We start from the raw sequence: 18,674 nt of genomic DNA on the forward strand, positions 1-18,674 counted from the left end.
GAGCTTCCCCTTTCGACCTCATTCACACACCATTCGGCGCTGTTAGTTATTCTCACATCTTGCTACCAAAACCCCTGTTCATTTCCAAACATTTAAGTTCATTCTAATTGAACATTCTACTCATACTAAGCAACCATTCCCCATTCTTAAGCCTCGTCCTGTATCTTGGTACCTTATATTTCATGTCTATGAGTTTACATATTATAATTAGTTCCTATCAGTGAGACCCTGCAATAATTGTCCTTATGTGTCTGGCTTATTTCACTCAGTTTATTGCCCTCGAGGTTTTGTCATCAACCCATTTTTTTTTAAATATAGTTTTGTTCACTCACCATACATTCCGTCCCAAGTAAATAATCAATGGTTCTCTGCATGGTCATACATTTATGTGTTCACCACCTTCACCACTATCTATATAAGAGCATCTACATTTCTTCCACAAGGCAGGAGGGAGAGTCAAAGAAGGTAGAGAGGCAAAAGAAAGAGGAAAAAAAAAATGACAGCTAGGAAGCAGCAAAAGGAAAAATAACCTTAAATCAAAGTAGAATAAAGAATCAGACAATACCACCAATGTCAAGTGTCTAAGATGCCTCCCCTATCCCCCCCTCTTATCTGCATTTCCCTTGGTATATCACCTTTGTTACATTAAAGGAAGCATAATACAATGATTCCATTAGTTACAGTCTCTAGTTTATGCTGATTACATCCCTCCCCCAATGCCTCCCCATTTTCAACACCTTGCAAGGTTGACATTTGCTTGTTCTCCCTCGTAAAAGAACATATTTGTACATTTTATCACAATTGTTGAATACTCTAGATTTCACCAAGTTACGCAGTCCCAGTCTTTATCTTTCCTCCTTTCTTCTGGTGTCTCACATGCTCCCCACCTTCCTCTCTCAACCATATTCATAGTTATCTTTGTTCAGTGTACTTACATTGTTGTGCTACCATCTCCCACAATTGTGTTCCAAACCATGCACTCCTGTCTTCTCCTATCACTCTGTAGTGCTCCCTTTAGTATTTCCTGTAGGGCAGGTGTCTTGTTCACAAAGTCTCTCATTGTCTGTTTGTCAGAAAATATTTTGAGCTCTCCCTCATATTTGAAGGACAGCTTTGCTGGATATAGGATTCTTGGTTGGCGGTTTTTCTCTTTCAGATTCTTAAATATATCACACCACTTCCTTCTTGCCTCCATGGTTTCTGCTGAGAGATCCACACATAGTCTTATTAAGCTTCCTTTGTATGTAATGGATCGCTTTTCTCTTGCTGCTTTCAGGATTCTCTCTTTATCTTTGACATTTGATAATCTGATTATTAAGTGTCTTGGCATAGGCCTATTCAGATCTCTTCTGTTTGGAGTACGCTGTGCTTTTTGGATCTGTAATTTTATGTCTTTCATAAGAGATGGGAAATTTTTATTAATTATTTACTCTACTATTGCTTCTGCCTCCTTTCCTTTCTCTTCTCCTTCTGGGACACCAATGATACGTACATTATTGTACTTTGTTTCATCCTTGAGTTCCTGGAGACGTTGCTCATATTTTTTCGTTCTTTTCTCCATCTGCTCCTTTGCGTGTAGGCTTTCAGGTGTTTTGTTCTCCAGTTCCTGAATGTTTTCTTCTGCCTCTTGAGATCTGCTGTTGTATGTTTCCATTGTGTCTTTCATCTCCTGTGTTGCGCCCTTCATTTCCATGGATTCTACTAGTTGTTTTTTTGAACTTTTGATTTCTGCCGTATACATGCCCAGTGCTTCCTTTACAGCCTCTATCTCTTTTGCAATATCTTCTCTAAACTTTTTGATTTGATTTAGCATTAGTTGTTTAAATTCCTGTATCTCAGTTGAAGTGTATGTTTGTTCCTTTGACTGTACCATAACTTTGTTTTTCTTAGTGTAGGTTGTAATTTTCTGTTGTCTAGGCATGGTTTCCTTGGTTATCCAAATCAGGTTTTCCCAGACCAGAACAGGCTCAGGTCCCAGAGGGAAGAAATATTCAGTATGTGGTTTCCTGAGGGTGTGTCTTAGAAAATTGCTCCACCCTGTGATGCCTCAGGTCACTGTGCTTTTGTTCCCAGCAGGTGATGCCTGTTAGCCTATAATTCTTGACTGGTGTGAGGGAGTATGGCCGTGTTCCCCCAGGCTCTGTGGTCTGGTTCTGAATGGAAAGGGCCCCACCCCTTTCCTCCTAGAGACCACAGACCCCCCAGGTGGAGGTCATTAGCATTTCAATGGTCTCGCTCTCTGCTTGTGCTGTCTCCACCCTTCTCCACTTCACAGCCCTGGAAACTGAAAATGACTGGGGCTTTCTCCACTGAGCCGAAAAAGAAACAGATAGTCCCCTTCAGACCCAGTCCAAGGCGACCCTCTGGCTCTCCAAGGTCAGTCGTCACCCAAAGCCTCTGTCTGTTTTTTGGGGATGCGTGCCTGTAGTGAGCAGTTCACACTCACCACTTAAAACCCCAGTTGGAGCTCAGCTGAGCTATATTCGCTTGCTGGCAGAGAGCTTCTCCCTGGCACCATGAGGCTTTGCAGCTCGGGCTATGGGGGAGGGGGTCTCACGACTTGGATCCGCAGGTTTTACTTACAGATTTTATGCTGTGTTCTCGGGCATTCCTGCCAATTCAGGTTGGTGTATGATGAGTGGATGGTCTCGTTTGTCCCCCCGCAGTTATTCTGGATTATTTGCTAGTTGTTTCTGGTTTTTTGTAGTTGTTCCAGGGGGACTACTTAGCTTCCACTCCTCTCTATGCCGCCATCTTCTCTCCCATCTTCCTTGCTTTTCTTTACAGCTTCCACACCTATGGACAGATCCCTAAAAAATATAGTTTTGCAATAAATAGAATCATAGTTTATATACTCTTCTGTACTTGCTTCTTTCTCAGCATTGGGCTTGTAAGATTCATCCATGTTGGTGCATGTAGCTGTAGTTCATTCATTTTCATTACTGTGTAATATTTCACTGGATTAATATACCACAGTTAATAGTCCATCCATGCATTGCTGATGGACATCTGCGTTGATTCCAGGGCTGCTGTTCTTAACAAGTATCCTGATGCACATGTGGGCAGATTTAGAGGAGTGGTATAGCTAAATCATCAGGAACACTTTTTCTTGAAATAACCGTTTTCTTGAGATATAATTCACATTCCCTCCAATTAACCTATTGAAAGTGTACAATTCAGTAGTCTTAATATGTTCACAAAGTTGTGCAACCATCACCACCATCAATTATCAGTGACACTTTTAAATCAATTAGTATTTTATTAATTACAAGGGTCTACATACATGTGACCTTCATAGTAGAAACAGGCGGGTATATGCATTCACTCTAGAGAGAGTGGTTGGTTTGCATATGTATTCTCAGGTCCCCCATTCTGTGGCCCCCAGAGGTCTTTAGCCCCACATACCCACCCACCCAACCCTACAGGTTAGGAACCAGTGGTTTAAGGCATTGATGTGTAGCATTTTCCATTAAAACAGATGTGTTTTTTGAAAGACTTAGTGCTTAGTTCATTGCATTTTATTATGGATGGATTTATGACAGTGGTTCTTAAATTTTTGTGGGCATCAGAATCACCTGGAGTGCTTTTAAAAGATTTCTGGGTCTTCCACCAGAGTTTCAGATTCAGTACATCTGGGTGGGATCTGAGAATCTGTATTTCTCACAAGTTTCCAAGTGATGCTGATACTCTTAGTCTCAAATACCATTTGAAAAACCCTGGTAGCTGTCTGTTACCTTGGAAAAGGGAGAACTGCGTGTGGAGGGAATTCATTCAATCATTCAACGGGTAGGAATGAACCAAAAGCACATTCATTGGAGGGAAAAGACCACAATTAAGAGGCTCCTGTAGCAGCTCTGAGTATGGAAGTAGGAGTGGAGAGTAGGGAATAAATTCAGGAAATATTATGGAGCCCCAGTCACGAGGCCTTGGCCATGGATTTGACATGGAGAGTGAAGGAAGGGATGGAGTCAAAAAAGGACACTAAGGAATCATTCCTGGATCCAGGAAGGAACTTGGAGGACAGAGAAGCACAAACAGGATTGGGAGAAAAAGCATAATCAGCCAGCATCTTAAAATTTACTCTTCTTGGCTCTAGGATGATTCACCCAGGGTGGCTGATCTCGTAAGTCTTTGGCCCCGTTCCGGCAATGTTGCCTCCCAGAAAACAGAAGTGTGGTGTCATGGACGTTTTCATGGGTGATTGGTGTGGAAAGCTCAGTGGGAATTCAATATCGGGTTTCACAGAGACTACATAACATCAGTTTCATGAATAAGAATGATCTGAAAACATTGGAAATTGTCGAAGTCCTCTCTCCTCCCCCTCCAGAAGCCCCTGGAAATTTTCTGTCTTTGACCAAACCACATCTCTATTTGAAACTTGTCCTGCTCTTTTCCTCCTCTTTAAAGCCCGCACATTCTTCAAGGTCCTGCTGAAATCCCATTCCTGACCACAACTGTTCCCCTGGACTCCTCTGGCACTTCTTGTATCCTGCCTTTTAGAGAAGGTTTTCGTGCTTCCCCAAACTAGACCAGAGCACCCCAAAGAGCTACATCTTAGACATTTTCACATTATCCTCTGGTTAGCAGTGCAGTACTTGACTCTTAGAAGTTGAATGCTACATGTGTCTTTAAGGAACAAGTAGAGACAAAGCTGGGACCAGAAGTTCCCCAAATCCCAGCTAGCAGCTTACAGTAAATTCTCCAAGGGGGGAGCACCGTTAAAAGCTGCTTTCTCAGTGGTGAATGGCTGAGTCAACAGAAGCCAGAAGAACTCTCGTTGTCTTCAGGAGAGGCTGGCCTTAGCAGCCTGCCTCCTATTTTCTTGAAAGCCAAAAGAGGGCCTTCCAAGTGGAAGGAAGAGAGCTTTTTTCTTCTTCTGTTATTGAATGGATATTTATGTAGCACCTATTAGGTACTCTTGGGCTCTATCCTACCCAACTGGGATAAAATGGTGAAAAGACCATTTCCTGAATTCATGGAGCATACAAGGAAAGAAACAAAAACCACAGATAAACAGATTAGCACACTAAGTTATTCCAAGTTCTAGTAAAGTCTATGACAAAAACAGTCAAAAAGCTAGGAATGAGAGTAATGGAGGAGGGGAGTTCTTTGGATGGGACGGTCAGGGAAGGCTTCTTTGCAGGTCTGACCTCAAGGATGAAGGTGCCTGCTAGGCAGACAGTGGGGGAGCTCGATCCCAGAAGCCATGAAGGAAAGGGCATGGAAAAAGGCAAAACAGGGAGAAATAGCATAGGGTAAAGTAAGAAAGCATAAGCCATTTGGGGTTTCTGGAGCACAGGGTGAGAAACGGAAGAGGCTGGAAGGGCCGGCTTTGTATCATGTGGAGAGGAGTTTTGACTTCATCCTTTAGGGGATGTGGGAACCTTTGAAAGGTTTTAAACAGCGAAGTCCCATAGTCAAATTTGAGTTTTAAAAACAGCCCACTAGTCCCAGGGGTGTAAATCTCCCTGGCAACGCAGGATATGACTCCTGGGGATGAATCTGGACCTGGCATCGTGGGATTGAAAGTATCTTCTTGACCAAAAGGGGGATGCAAAATGAGATGAAATAGTTTCAGTGGCTGAGAGATTTCAAATGGAGTCAAGAGGTCACTCTGGTGGACATTCTTATGCACTATATAGACAACACCCCTTAGGTTTTAATGTACTGGAATAGCTAGAAGTAAATACCTGAAACTACCAAACTCCAGCCCAGCAGTCTGGACTCGTGAAAACAATTACATAATAATGTAGATTACAAGGGGTGACAGTGTGGTTGTGAAAACCTTGTGGATCACACTCCCTTTATTTAGTGTATGGATGGATGGGTAGAAAAATGGGGATAAGAACTAAATGACAAATAGGGTGGGATGGGGGGATGGTTTGGGTGTTCTTTTTTTACTTTTATTTCTTATTCTTGTTCTGATTCTTTCTGATGTAAGGAAAATGTTCGGAAATGGATTGTGGTGATGAACGCATAACTATGTGATTGTACTGTGAACAGTTGATTGTATACCATGGATGATTGTATGGTATGTGAATATATTTCAATAAAACTGAATTTAAAACAAACAAACAAACAAAAAAACCAGCCCACTGGGAGCTGCAGTCATTGGAAGGTAATTCAATTTTGTTATGATTCTCTTTCTGAGAACCTAGCTCGTTGGTAAGTTCCCCTGTTAAGACTGATCTAAAACTTCTCTCCACTTTCTCCCAAAGCCTTGCATTTCTTCCCATAACTTCTCTGCCCCCTCCCCTCTGCCAGGGTCTCCTATGAGCCCCTCACACCATGCCAGGGTCCATCTCCCAGAGTTTGTCCTCTCCATCCCAATATGAACAACAGCTCTATTAAAATATTAGTATGTTTTGATTCCCCCAGCTTTAGGCAGCCTGGCATATTCTCAAGCCACATATCCTTTTGACTGGGGGAGAAGTCTACTTTTTTTTCTCCTTCCTTACAAGGATTTTTTGGGCATGGGTTTTGTTTTTGTTTTTTATGCTAGTAACTTTTCAATTGGCTTGTTTTTGATAAACATTGTTTTTTGTGCTACTTCCCATAAATCAGGATATTGTTCTCTGTCAGTCTTACTATCACAGCCTTACTAATAGGGCAGCGATGAAGATAACTGTTTAGTAATGAGAGAAGAAAAGTAAAGCACAGAAGGCATTATGTATCAGTGAAGGGAGGAAGTGTGTGATGTATTTACCTGTGTTCAGGGGAGAGTAGAAAGGCCTAGATTTCTCAAAGGAAGGACATGTTCAAGAAAGTGAAAAGACAACCTACAGAATAGGAAAAAACATTTGCAAATCATGTATCTGATAAGGGTCTAATATCCAGAATATGTAAAGAATTCTTACAACTCAACAATAAAAAATGCAAATAACCCAATTAAAAAATGAGCAAAGGATTTGAATAGAGATTTCCTGAAAGAAGATATACAAATGATCAGTAAGCACATGAAAAGATGCTCAGCATCAGGTCATTAGGGAAATAAAAATCAAAACCAAAATGAGATACTACTTCACACCTACTAGGATGACTATAATCAAAAAGTCAGATAATAACAAGTTGGCAAGGATGTGGAGAAATTGGACTCCTCATACATTGCTAGTATAGCAATAGAATGCAAAATAGTGCAGCCACGGTGGAAAACTGTTTGGTAGTACCTCAAAAAGTTAAACAGAGGGTTGCCATATGACCCAGCAATTCCACTCCCAGGAATATATCCAAGAGAAACTAAAAGATATGCTCATAAAAAAAATCTTGTACACCAAAGTTCATCATGGCATTATTCATAATAGCTGCTGAAAGTGGAAACAACTCAAACATCATGTCTATCAACTGATGACTAGATAAACAAAATGTGGTATATCCATACAATAAAATATTATTCAGCCATAAAAAGGAATGAAATACACATGCTGCAACATGGATTAACCTTGAAAATGTAATGCTCAGTGGAAGAAACCAGACACAAAAGGCCACATATTGTATTATTCCATTTACATGAGTAATTGGCAAGAGTTGGGTGCGACTGCTAATAGGTGTGGGGTTTCTTTTTGGAATGATGAAAATGTTCTAGATTAGTGATGATGTTTGTGAAACCTTGTGAATATATGAAGAACTGCTAATTGCACACTAATGGTGGCTTTTATCTTAAACAAAGATCTGAATTCCAAATCATGATCTACATGCAGTCGATGTGTAAGCAAGTTATTTAACTTCTTACACCTCATTTTCCTTATGTTCAAAGTAATTATATACTGTTTTAGTTTCCTACGCTGCTTATGCAAATACAATGAAATGAGTTAGGTTAAACAATGGGAATTAATTCGTTCATAGCTTTGAGGTCGGGAAAATATCCAAATCAAGGCGTCACAAGCTGATGTTATCTCCCCAAAGACCGCGGCTTTCTGGGGCTGGCTGCCAGTGATCCTTGGTTCCTCTGTCACATGGCAAGACACATGGCAGAGTCTCTTGGTTTCTTCCTTCTCTTCTGGATTCTGTTTCAGCTTCTTGCTTCCTGTGACTTTCTCCCTCTCTGTCTGAATTTCACTCCGCTTATAAAGGACTCCAGTAATAGGATTAAGACCCATCCTGTTTGATGTGGGTCACACTTTACCTGAAGAAGCTGCATCATGTGCTACTTTCACTAGGTTCACACCCACAGGAATGGATTAAATTTAAGAACATGTTTTTTCTGGGGTATGTACAGTTTCAAACCAACAAATATGCTATATAGGATTTTAAGTGAAGATTAAATGAGCAAAATGTATGTAAAACCGTTCAGGGCACATAGTACATGCTCAATAAGTGTTAGCCATTATTGGCTGTCATATTGACCACGAGCCATTTAGTATCACCTAAATAAAACTGTACTAGACACAACAGGACATGCCGAAGTAGAGGAGATAAGTCTGTGCCTTCAGGAAACATTTTGTCTACTGGAGAATAAGAAATATACAACTTCATATGGAAAACAGTTCCAGGGCAGCGTGTGTGGGATAAGGTGGTGCAGACAACATAAGTGTATTTATAAGCACTGAGGAAGTCCATGTAAATGGAAGAATTTTCACAGGGTTGGATTGATCAAAGCAGTTTTATGGAGGGAGGTGATTCTTGAGTATGGACTTGACAGAAGTTTAAGATTTCGATTGCTGGTGAGAAAAGGGAGTGCAACCCTGAATGAAAGTCTTGGGTGGGAGAAAGCAGGGCTTATTTTAGCAGTAGGAAGAGATTGGAAAAGAGACTCCATATGGGAAATTCAGGAAAAGAATGAGAAGTAAAATGAGGCTGGGTTGGGAAGTACGAGATAGCTACAGAATTGGGAATCACTGTGAGTTTTCAAACAGGGGAATATTATAATTTAAGAGTCATGTTTGGGAAAACTGGTGCTGCAGCTGTTCACATTTGTGGGTTTAGACCACGCAGAACTCCTCCAGTGTTCACATAGAAGGAGGATGAGCAGTACTTGGAAGTAGGGAAGGAAATGAATGAACCAGGTGTACATTTTAGCGGGTGTCTGTCTCGTGTTTTGAGATCCATAGTCTTGCTCTACCGTGGTAGAAGTGAATGGCAGACGGGAGAGAATGCAGCAGACTCTCGGCTCTGTAACCTCTGCCTGCCTCTCCATCCACCCCCGCCCCCTCACTCCACAATTACGGAATAGCCCCAGACACTGCAACAGCAGTGCAGCCAAGGATTCATTAAAGAAAACATTCCCTTTCTGAAGACTGTGAAGACTTCCTACCTTGTTATGGCAGAAATGCTAATAAAATTGCAAATGCATTTTAAAATTACACATTTGGTAGATAACCATTGGGGCAACCTTGGCAGGTTCCCACCTGGGCTCTTTGTTACTTCTGGGTGGGTTTCTAGATGTGAGAGTGCCTGTCTGGGAAAGGGGCAGGTGTGGGATATGATGCTGCTTCCTGTGTGACTCGTGTGCATTCCATCCTTCAAAGCTGCTTGAGTGCAGGTGCGCTGGGGGAGCTCTGTCCTGACATCCAGCGGTGGGTCTTAGTTTCCTAGGCTGCCGTAACAAAGTGGCACAAACTGCGGGGCTTAAAACCATGGAAATGTATTGTCTCACAGTTCTGGAGGCCAGAATCTGAAATCAAGGTGTTGGCAGGGCCACGCTCCCTTTGCAATTGTAGGGGAGACCGTTCCTTGCCTCTCTCCCGGCTGCTGGCGGTGGCCTGCGGCAGCCACCCAGACTTCTCGTCTGTGTCTGACTTTGTCGTGTTGGATCAGGGCCCACCCGACTCCAGTTTGGCCTCATCTTAACTAATCACATCTTCGAAGACCCTATTTCCAAATAAGGTTATATTCAGACCGGGGTTAGACTTGAACATGTCTTTTGGGGAGACGCAATTCAACCCATAATCCGATGCTTTCCGTGAGCTCCGATTAACAACCTGAAAGGAGCCCCTTGCCCTGCAGATTAGGGTTTTCATCGCTGGCCCTGCTGTGAAGTGTATGTGGAGAGCCCAGAAATGGCCACCTTTAAGGACAGCATTGCTTGGAGGAGGCAGGGGAGGCAGCTCTACTTGCCCAGTTCATCTCCCTGGTCCCTTAACTCTGGGATGGATGGGTGCAGCCCCTTAAGGGAATGAAAACTGATGACTGACTCCCATCAGAAAAAGAAAGAGAACCTAGAGTTTACATTTTCAGCTGTGCCTTCCTATGTTTGTGATGGGGATGCGATCTAAGGGAGGGAGGGACCCTGGACTGTCACAGATTGGGTTTTATGGGGTCCTGGATATGTAGGGGGGCACACCCCCTGATACCATCCCGTCTATGGGGTGTTTCCTCTCTGAAATGTATGCAATGTCAACTCTCATCTCTTGTCCTTCTCTACACTCATCCTTGCTTTGGCTTTATGCTTCCTCCCAGCACTCATGGGACCTACGATATTATGTTTATTTGCTCACTGACATCCCCCTGCACTTAGAACAGAGCTTGGCACATGCTAGGCACTTGTGGAATAAACGGATAAATGCATGAAGAAGTAGAGCAGAACAGTACCCTGACCAGCTCATCCTGGCTGTGGCAGGTCCTGATGAGGATTTTGCATCTCTCCTTCCCTTCCCCAGTCACTACTAAAGAATAGAGACCCCTGGTTTCCCTCATAGTTAACTACTGCATACGCAGCATATGAAATGACACTTGCTGCTTGTAGGAAAGAGAAGCTATTTCATTTTCTGCAGAAATCTGTAGTCATGGCAGTGGGAGCAGAAGAAATTCTCTCTCCTGCCTTTTGGGTATTAGTTCTTTCAACACCACGGAGAGACTCCCCGGTTGAGTCTGCTATAAATCTCACTAGTGACCCACACATGGGGCTTTCGATGCGTCCTGCTCATTAGGACCAAACCGTCCGACCCCACAGCTCCCTTCCTCCCAGGTCAGGATAAGGTAAGACGTGTCCATTCTGCCCAGCCAGTGAAACCAGTTGCCAATATTTATGTCCTTTACCTTTCTACCTTTTGGAGAGCAGCTTTCTCCTCCCATCCATGTGCAAGGAAAGCAAAGAATACAAGGGGCCCACCCACAGCTGCCAGCTTCAGGTTCTGTGCCCTCTCACAGGGGTGCTGCACATCTGCCTGTGCAGCGGGAAGAGGCTGAGGCTGTTGGGGGGGATGAGGTGTCCAAGTCAGGTCCTACACATCTGGAAGCAGAGAAAAAAAAGCCACCACACATACTTTTTCCCTTTCTCTCCCTCCCTCCCTCGGATGAACCAGGTGGTGGGAACAGCCGGGGGAGTGATTCCTGCCTCTTCCTAGGTTTATAAGCAGGGAGGGGCGGGATCAGTAGTTCTTGGGAGGTTTCCTCCCAGCCTCCTGTCAGCCTGTCTCTGGGGAGTCAAAGCCACAGTGACCCTTAAGTTGGATCAGAAGAGAACCCCCCCTCATGTGACCTCGTTTGAACCTACGGCCAGAAAGCTTTAACGGGAGCCTGGTGAAAGGGTGTGAGGAAGTGAGAGACGCTGGTGTAAGCGGGGAGCCATGGGGATAAGAAGTATCACCATTTGGGAGAAAGGACCCAGCTCCCGCATGGGCTGGAGGGTGGACCAGGAACACCAAGGAGGAAGAGGAGCAGCTCCAGCCATGCCTCAGTCTCCACCAAGGGTGGTAGGTGGAGTGGAGGATGTTTGGACAAGGGAATTCTTTGAAGCTTTTCTCTCGTCCTCCCTACCCTGGCCCGGGCCCCTCCCCTCCATAAAGCCATTAGCTTCTGGTGCCAGCCCTATCTCTGCTCCATCTCTCCTGGTTCCAGTCGGTGCATTCACAGACCTCCTGCCCTGAGGGATGGGGGAGGATTTATTGGGGGGGGGGGGTAAGAAGGGGAGGGGGCATCCTTTAGAAGAGGGGAGGCCGCGTGGGGAACTGTTAGTCCGCAGGCTGGAGGCCGGTCATTTCCGAGCCGCCTCTGCATGACAAAGGGGGCAGGAGCGAGCTTCTGCTTTGATCCGCCCCCCGCCGTCCCCGCACACCTGCCTGTTGGTGCCCCTCGCTCCAGCTGAGCCCTCAAGACAAACCGAAGGGGGGTGGGGGAAAGTCTGCGTTCCAGCTTCCCTGGATCCCGCTCAGGCCACCTTCCTCTCTTGGTGGCCCCAGGACAAAAACATTTCCTAGGCTTATGACCCAAAGCCCCTGCCGCCCCCTCCCGGAGGGCCCGGAGACCCCGAACTGAGTGTCGGGCGCGGTGAGAAGGGGAGCGCGCGGCCGGGGGCGCGGGCGCGTGTGTGTGTGTGTGCAGCCTCGCAGGTGTGAAGGGGGCCTGGGAAGAAGACTCTTTGGGATGCGGGGTCACGCCCTAGATGAAGCTAAGGGAGACATGGGGTGGGGGGGGAGGGGGCGGGTTTTTATGGTCGTGCTCCAAGAGCCAGAAGCCTGGATTTTCCTGTCTTCAGGGACTGGAGGAAAGGTGGTTCTTCGGGGTAAAGGCACAGGCATTAGTTGCGAAAGGGCGGAAGGCGGCGATGTGGGAAGCCCTTGCGCTCCCAGCAGGGGCCTGTGCGTCTGGGAGATGCGTCCTCCGCACAGATGTTTGATGTAAGAGACGGGGACCGGGAGCCGGCGGCCTCCCCGGGGGTTCCTTAGCGGGCAGAGCGGGGAGCCAGGCGCCGAAGCCCTGGGGCAGGCGCTCGTCTGCGTGGCTTCCACACTTCCGGGAGGAGCCGCCCTGAGAAAGGGAAGACCTTGCTCTTCTCCTTACCATTTTTCCTTGCTTACCTAAGAGGGTTGGGATTTGAAAACTTGCTTAGAATGAGAAGGGTACGGATTGAGAGGGCAGACTCCTACTTAGGTGTAGGTCGATCCAGTTCACCGGTTGGTCTCTAACACCACAAAGAAGAGCCTGAGGGTCAGAGAACCCCTCTGTGGGCTGGCGGGAGCGGTAAAGGAAAGGGTGGAAGGCATCGTCCTCATTTCTTTCGCTATTCTGAAAGACGGGCAGGTATGCCTTGCAACAGCCAGAGCATCCCCGTAAATGCTGCATGGCATACACTATTATCAAAATGATTTGTTTTCATTTTTCTTTTCTGGTTTCTCATCTCATAGTTTCTTTTGGAATTAGGTGTCCTGAGCTGGGTTCCCACAGTTTTAGGTAAGGGATATAAACCACCCCCCCAACCCTCCCCACCCCCACCCCCACCCCACCCCACCCTGGTGAGAAGGTAAGAATTAGGAGATGGGGGGTTCGAAAGAGGCTGGATCTCTTTGGGGGTAGCAGGATTTGCCATTACACCCGGCCCAGAGCTCATCGTCCTTTGCACTTCTCCTCCCACCTCACCCCTTTCCGGGTCCTCCCTTATCTGTCATGTTTCCACGCTGATTCCCCCTCCGTTTCTGTTTTCTCCAGGGAGCCCCATCTTGGAAGCGGTCGGTCCCCGGGGCCTTCCCAGGGCCCTGGAGAGGGGGGAGGCCCGCAATGCTGACCCTGCTGCTGCCGCTTGCTGCCGCCCTGCTGTCTGGCCGGGCTCAGCTCCTGGCAGAAGCCAGCTCTTGGTGGTGAGTGACTGGGAGCCCGGGTCCTGCTTCTGCCACCCAAGGCACCCCTTCTTTGGTAAATGAGATTTGGCCCTGTGGAGAAAAGTCACCCTATGTTGTGACCATTCCCTTATTTCTCTCTCAAGCCTGCAGGTGCAAGGCTTCCCTGAGGATAGAGTCAGACACTCATTTGACTTCTCTGATCCTGTCCACATCCCCTCTTTCCCGGACCTTCCCCCATTCCCATGGGTTTTTGGAAATAACCCTTGCCTTGCAATTGGATCAATGAGTACTGGTGTCTGTTTATTTGGTGGTTCTGGTGTTGGAGACAGGGAGAGCAGAATTCCTCTTTTAAAAGTCCAAAGACAGAATGAGATTGGCAGGCCCATGTGCGGTTTTCCTTTTTGTGTTTTTGAGACTTTTGTCATTGCCAAGTCAACAAGGCATTAGCAGATACTCACTGCCTGTTCTGCATGGTCTCTGCCCTGCACATCTTCACTCAGATCCAAATCCACCGCCTCCTCATGCACTAAGGTTTTACTATAGTTGGTGGATGAAGAGCTAAAGGGAGCTCTCCTGAGCTGATAAAAAGTCGGTTTGGGGGTGTGTGGAGTGAGATGTGGAAGTGAAATCATTTGGAATATAATGTGATGGATGTGAATTGGAGTCTCTTTTTTAAAAAGGCATGAAGGGGGTTCTATTTAAAGGAATTTCTTGCTCTCCATCACAACCCCTGCACTTGGGCTAAAGTGAACTAAAATCACTCTGGCTCCTTGCTTTATTGTTGAGGTTTGTCTCTTTTTGCCCTTTGCCTCTGATGCATGTCCTGCCCTCTGTCTCCTTGCCTTGCCCCCCATCCTTTGAGAGCCAAATTCTGGCCATCTACTCGTAAGAGCTTTCTTTCCTTTTCTCCCCAGCTGTAAGAGATCTTTCCCCATCTGATCACTCAGGGTTCAGAAGCTCATGTCTGTCTGAACCCTGATGTCAGATGTCATTTGTCCTTGTGCCTCAGTTTCCCCACAGTGCCCTTTGGAGGCAGGCTCTCTGTCTGACTCATTTTCCTTTCCAGGCGCTTAGTGCAGGGCCTGGAACCCAGAAAGCTCTTGAAGCATGCCTTGAATGAATGACTGGCCTGTGCACACAGGCACACGCTCACTCCTTGGCCTTCCTTTCCCCTTCTGGATCACCCCTGTAGGTCGTTAGCTATGAATCCGGTGCAGAGGCCTGAGATGTTCATCATCGGCGCTCAGCCTGTGTGCAGTCAGCTTCCTGGGCTCTCCCCCGGCCAGAGGAAGCTGTGCCAGTTGTACCAGGAGCACATGGCCTACATAGGGGAGGGAGCCAAGACGGGCATCAAGGAGTGCCAGTACCAATTCCGGCAGAGGCGGTGGAACTGCAGCACGGTGGACAACACGTCCGTCTTTGGGAGAGTCATGCAGATAGGTAAGAGGCCGTCGAGAGGTGGTGTGGCCAAAGGCACTGTGCTCATCCTGCCTGGTGCAGTTTAGCTGTCTCAGGACTGGAGTCTCTCTGGGCTCAGAAACTGCGTGCAAGAAGGGGTAGCAGCACAGAAAGAAGAGGTGGCTCTGCTAACGGATGAAGCATACATTTGGGTGTTCCTCAGGCCTCTTGTTTTCCAGCTTTACCCTGGGTCAGGGATGTGTGACTCACTGGGAGGGGGCAGAACATCTGAATTGAGTTAGCGTGGATTAGGAAACCCGCCCACCACCGTGCCCTTTGTCTCTCAGGACAAGGGGCCTCCCTTTAGAGCCCTGACTGGAGAACTGAAAATTGCAGAAAATTGCAGCCCTGAGCATCTGTAGGATTTTTGCCTTTTCCACTTGGACCCTGGAGAGAGAACTAGAGATGTTGGGCCAAATTGGTGATAGTTGTCATTAACCCTTTAACTGAGATCCAGTCCTGGCTTTTTCATTTGAAAGGGGCTGTGTGTGAAAGTGGGGGACTAAAGGAGAAAGATGAGAGACCCATCTCTTCCTGGATTCCTGTCCCTTCCCCTCTCCCACTGCTGGTCGAGGATTCCTTGGCTACCCTATTGCTTATTTGGAGGTGTGATCTGGGGTCTAATTGTTTTAGGTCCTTTTGAAATGCAATTCTCCCCTCCCTGGCAAGAAATTGAGAAATCCGGCCCTATTCTACTGGGTCTTATTCCTAGGGCCATAAAAGGAAGGTGTTAAAACACTGTAGTCTCCTGTCTCACTTGTTCCCAGAAAGCTTCCCCTCAAAAGGTCACATTCAGAAGTTAGCTGAGGCTGGGGCTTTCCCAAGACATGATTCTGGCACAGGGGAGTTAGGAAGGATACTTGGAAGCCACCCCCTGCCACTTATTCCAGACTCCTTTCCCCTTCCCCCCTTGCCCCATAGTGAGAAGCAAGGATGGGAAGAGGAGAGAACGCTTTGAACCTCATTGCTCTCTGCTTTCAGTTTCAACACTGGATGCATGAAAGCATGTGCATCCCCATGACAGCCTCACTGGGCAACTCCCGAAAAGAACGGACTTGGGGATTAAGTGGGATTGTTGTATTGTCCCTTCTTCCGGGTAAAAGTCCTGGGCACCAGGACTCCCCTGCCCTGTGTGCTGGGTGAGGAAATTAGAGTAGAGAGAGCGCCTCCTCGAATTGCTGCCAGGGAACTAATATTTATTGGGAACCTTAATCTAAGCCTGACACTAGTTAGATCCTTTTCATGCACTATCTTGCTTGAGTAAAGGCCTCAAAAGGGAGGATTTTCTTTAGGAAGAAAAGGGGTTGGCAGCAACAGAAACTCTGGTGGGCTTCGATTTGCACGACAGAATGACTTGTGAAAGCAGATCGTATCAGTCTCTCTGTACCCTTTTTCTTTACAAAATGGAACGTGCACTCCATTTGCCTTATTGTCACCATTCCTTTCCTTAGCTTCCCTGCAGGCTTAAGCTCTCTGGGAAGCTGTCTTCCATTCCTCCCCCTAGCCCAGAGTAGCTCCTCTTGTATGTGATGCTCGGAAGAGCCCTTTCCTCTTTGAAGTGGCTGCAAAAGTCAGCCACCAGAGGGCAGCAGAGCAGCTTGGAGGGGGCCGCTGGGACTTCACGGAGCTGCTGCCGGGCCAGCCTGGTGCACCTTCCTGGTGGCTGTAGTCTGCTGGGGAATGGAGAGGGCCCCTCGTAGGGGAAGACGCGAGGTCTCTAAGTGGCCCCATAGCTGCTGGTTTATTCGCCTTTATCCTCGACATGGTTTCACATATATAAGCCACCCACATCGCTTGTCCATTCTGAAGCCCCGAGTTACCTCGCACTCCCTAGTAGTCTGCACTGGGGGCTTCCTGGGACCCACATGCTGCCCAGCCAGGCAGAGATGCCCACCCTCGGTGCCCCAGCTGCAGCCGCTGCAAGGACAGCTGGTGCATCCAAGGAGAGAGCGGGACCCAGCCCTCGCCACAGGCCGGAGCTGTCAGAGCCCCCAGTCTGTCTGCTGTGTAATGTTCAGCAGCACACACATTATTCTAAAAGGCGTATTGAGAATCTGGGGCCAGTTCTGAGACGGGAGACTCAGTTCTGAAAAGCGCTTGCTGAAGGAATGTAAAAGACAGCAGACATATGTGGCTCAGAAAGGAGACAACATAAAAGACATGTTAGTTGTTTTCAAACACTGGAAGGCTGTCAGATGGAAAAGGGATTAGACAGTGTCGCTCCGACAGAAGTTCCAGGGAGGCATATTTCAGCTTACTACAAGAAGTACATTCTGGTGATTAGTCATTAAGAAATGATGGAAGGGTTCGCCTTGAAAACCCAGCCAGCTTCCGGGAGGAATGTCGTCCAAGGAATGCTTATGGTGGATGGCATGTAGATTGGGCTTAGCTTCCTCCAAGGCTGCATCTTGGGAAGACTTCTTGGGGAGGAGTCCTACACGGTGGGCCCAGCCCCTCCTCCTCCCTAAGTGCCTCTGTGGGTGCTCCTTCTCGTAGGCTGGTTTCCTGACCGGCTCTGTGGTTCAGCACTGACTCAGCTGTCAACCCTGATGGCTGCATCATGAGTGCAACTTCCTGCCATCATCTGGGTTTTTCTTGGGCGCCTCCTATACCACACTTAACCAGAAACTAACTCTTGGTTAATTGAGAAAAATTGACTCACCCAGTATGGTCCAGTGGCAAACTTCACTGTGTCCTGCCTAGAAAACCAAGAAGTGTAGGGTAGGGTGGGAGTTCACTCTAGACTGATCTCATACTGTTTCCTTCTCCAACTGCCAAAAGAGGGTGGTGGAGTGTCTGCTTCCGACCCCAGAGAACCAGGGCGGGAGGACATGGAGGGCTAGAAGCTGCTGCCTGGTTTGATCTCGGAGATGAGGATTGAATGTCATTATCCTGCTAAGAACCACTCCCTTCCCTCTGTTCCGGAGTCCATATGAGTAATATTTATTTCTTATACCGGAGATATGATTCATATATCATACAATTCTCCATTTTAAAGTTTACAGTTCAGTGGTTTTTTAGTATAATTACAAGGTTGTGCCACCACCATACGCATCTAATTCCAGAACATTTTCGTCCCCTCAAAAAGAAACCCCATACCTATTAGCAGTTGCTCCCCATTCTTCTCACCCGACATCCTAGCCCCAGACAACCACTAACTTACTTTCTGTCTCTATGGATTTGCCTATTCTGGACATTTCATATAAATGGAATCATACAGTATGTGGTGGCCTTTGTGTATGGCTTCTTTCCCACTTAGAATAATGCTTTTAATGTTCATCCATATGGCATCAGGATTTCATTCCCTTTTATGGCTGAATAATAGTCTGTTGTATGGATATATCACTTTTTTTGTCCTCAATATCAACATTTGGGTCCCTTCTCTTTTTGGGTAAATGAACAATGCTGCAGTGAACATTCAGGTAAAATTTTTTGCCTGGACCTTGTTTTCATTTCTCTCGGGTATATTTTTAGGAGAGGAATGCCTGGGTCATATGCTAACTCTGTGTTTAACCTCTGAGGAACTGCCAGACTGTTTTCCAAAGCAACCAAACCATTTTATATTCCCACCAGCCCAGCAGTATATGGGGCTCCATCACGCTGTTATCTGAGGTTTTTTTGTGGGGGGAGGGGGTAGTCATCCTAGTGGGAGTGAATTGGTATTTCATTGTGGTTTTGATTTGCATTTCTTGGAAGGCTAATGAGTATTTTTTGTAAACGTGT

General features: G+C 46.6%; 1 protein-coding gene across 1 annotated transcript in view; it reads left to right on the plus strand.

The window, feature by feature from the left end:
* Positions 1 to 18,674, plus strand: part of WNT5B (Wnt family member 5B) — a 113,709-nt gene that overhangs the window by 87,579 nt on the left and 7,456 nt on the right. Inside the window, exons 2-3 of the mRNA XM_037847190.1 lie at positions 13,363 to 13,511; positions 14,686 to 14,933. Of these exons, the coding sequence (XP_037703118.1) occupies positions 13,363 to 13,511; positions 14,686 to 14,933 (397 nt within the window). The remainder of the gene's footprint in view (positions 1 to 13,362; positions 13,512 to 14,685; positions 14,934 to 18,674) is intronic.

The sequence above is a fragment of the Choloepus didactylus genome, chromosome 8 (assembly GCF_015220235.1).
Source record: "Choloepus didactylus isolate mChoDid1 chromosome 8, mChoDid1.pri, whole genome shotgun sequence".
Classification (NCBI taxonomy): Eukaryota; Metazoa; Chordata; class Mammalia; order Pilosa; family Megalonychidae; genus Choloepus; species Choloepus didactylus.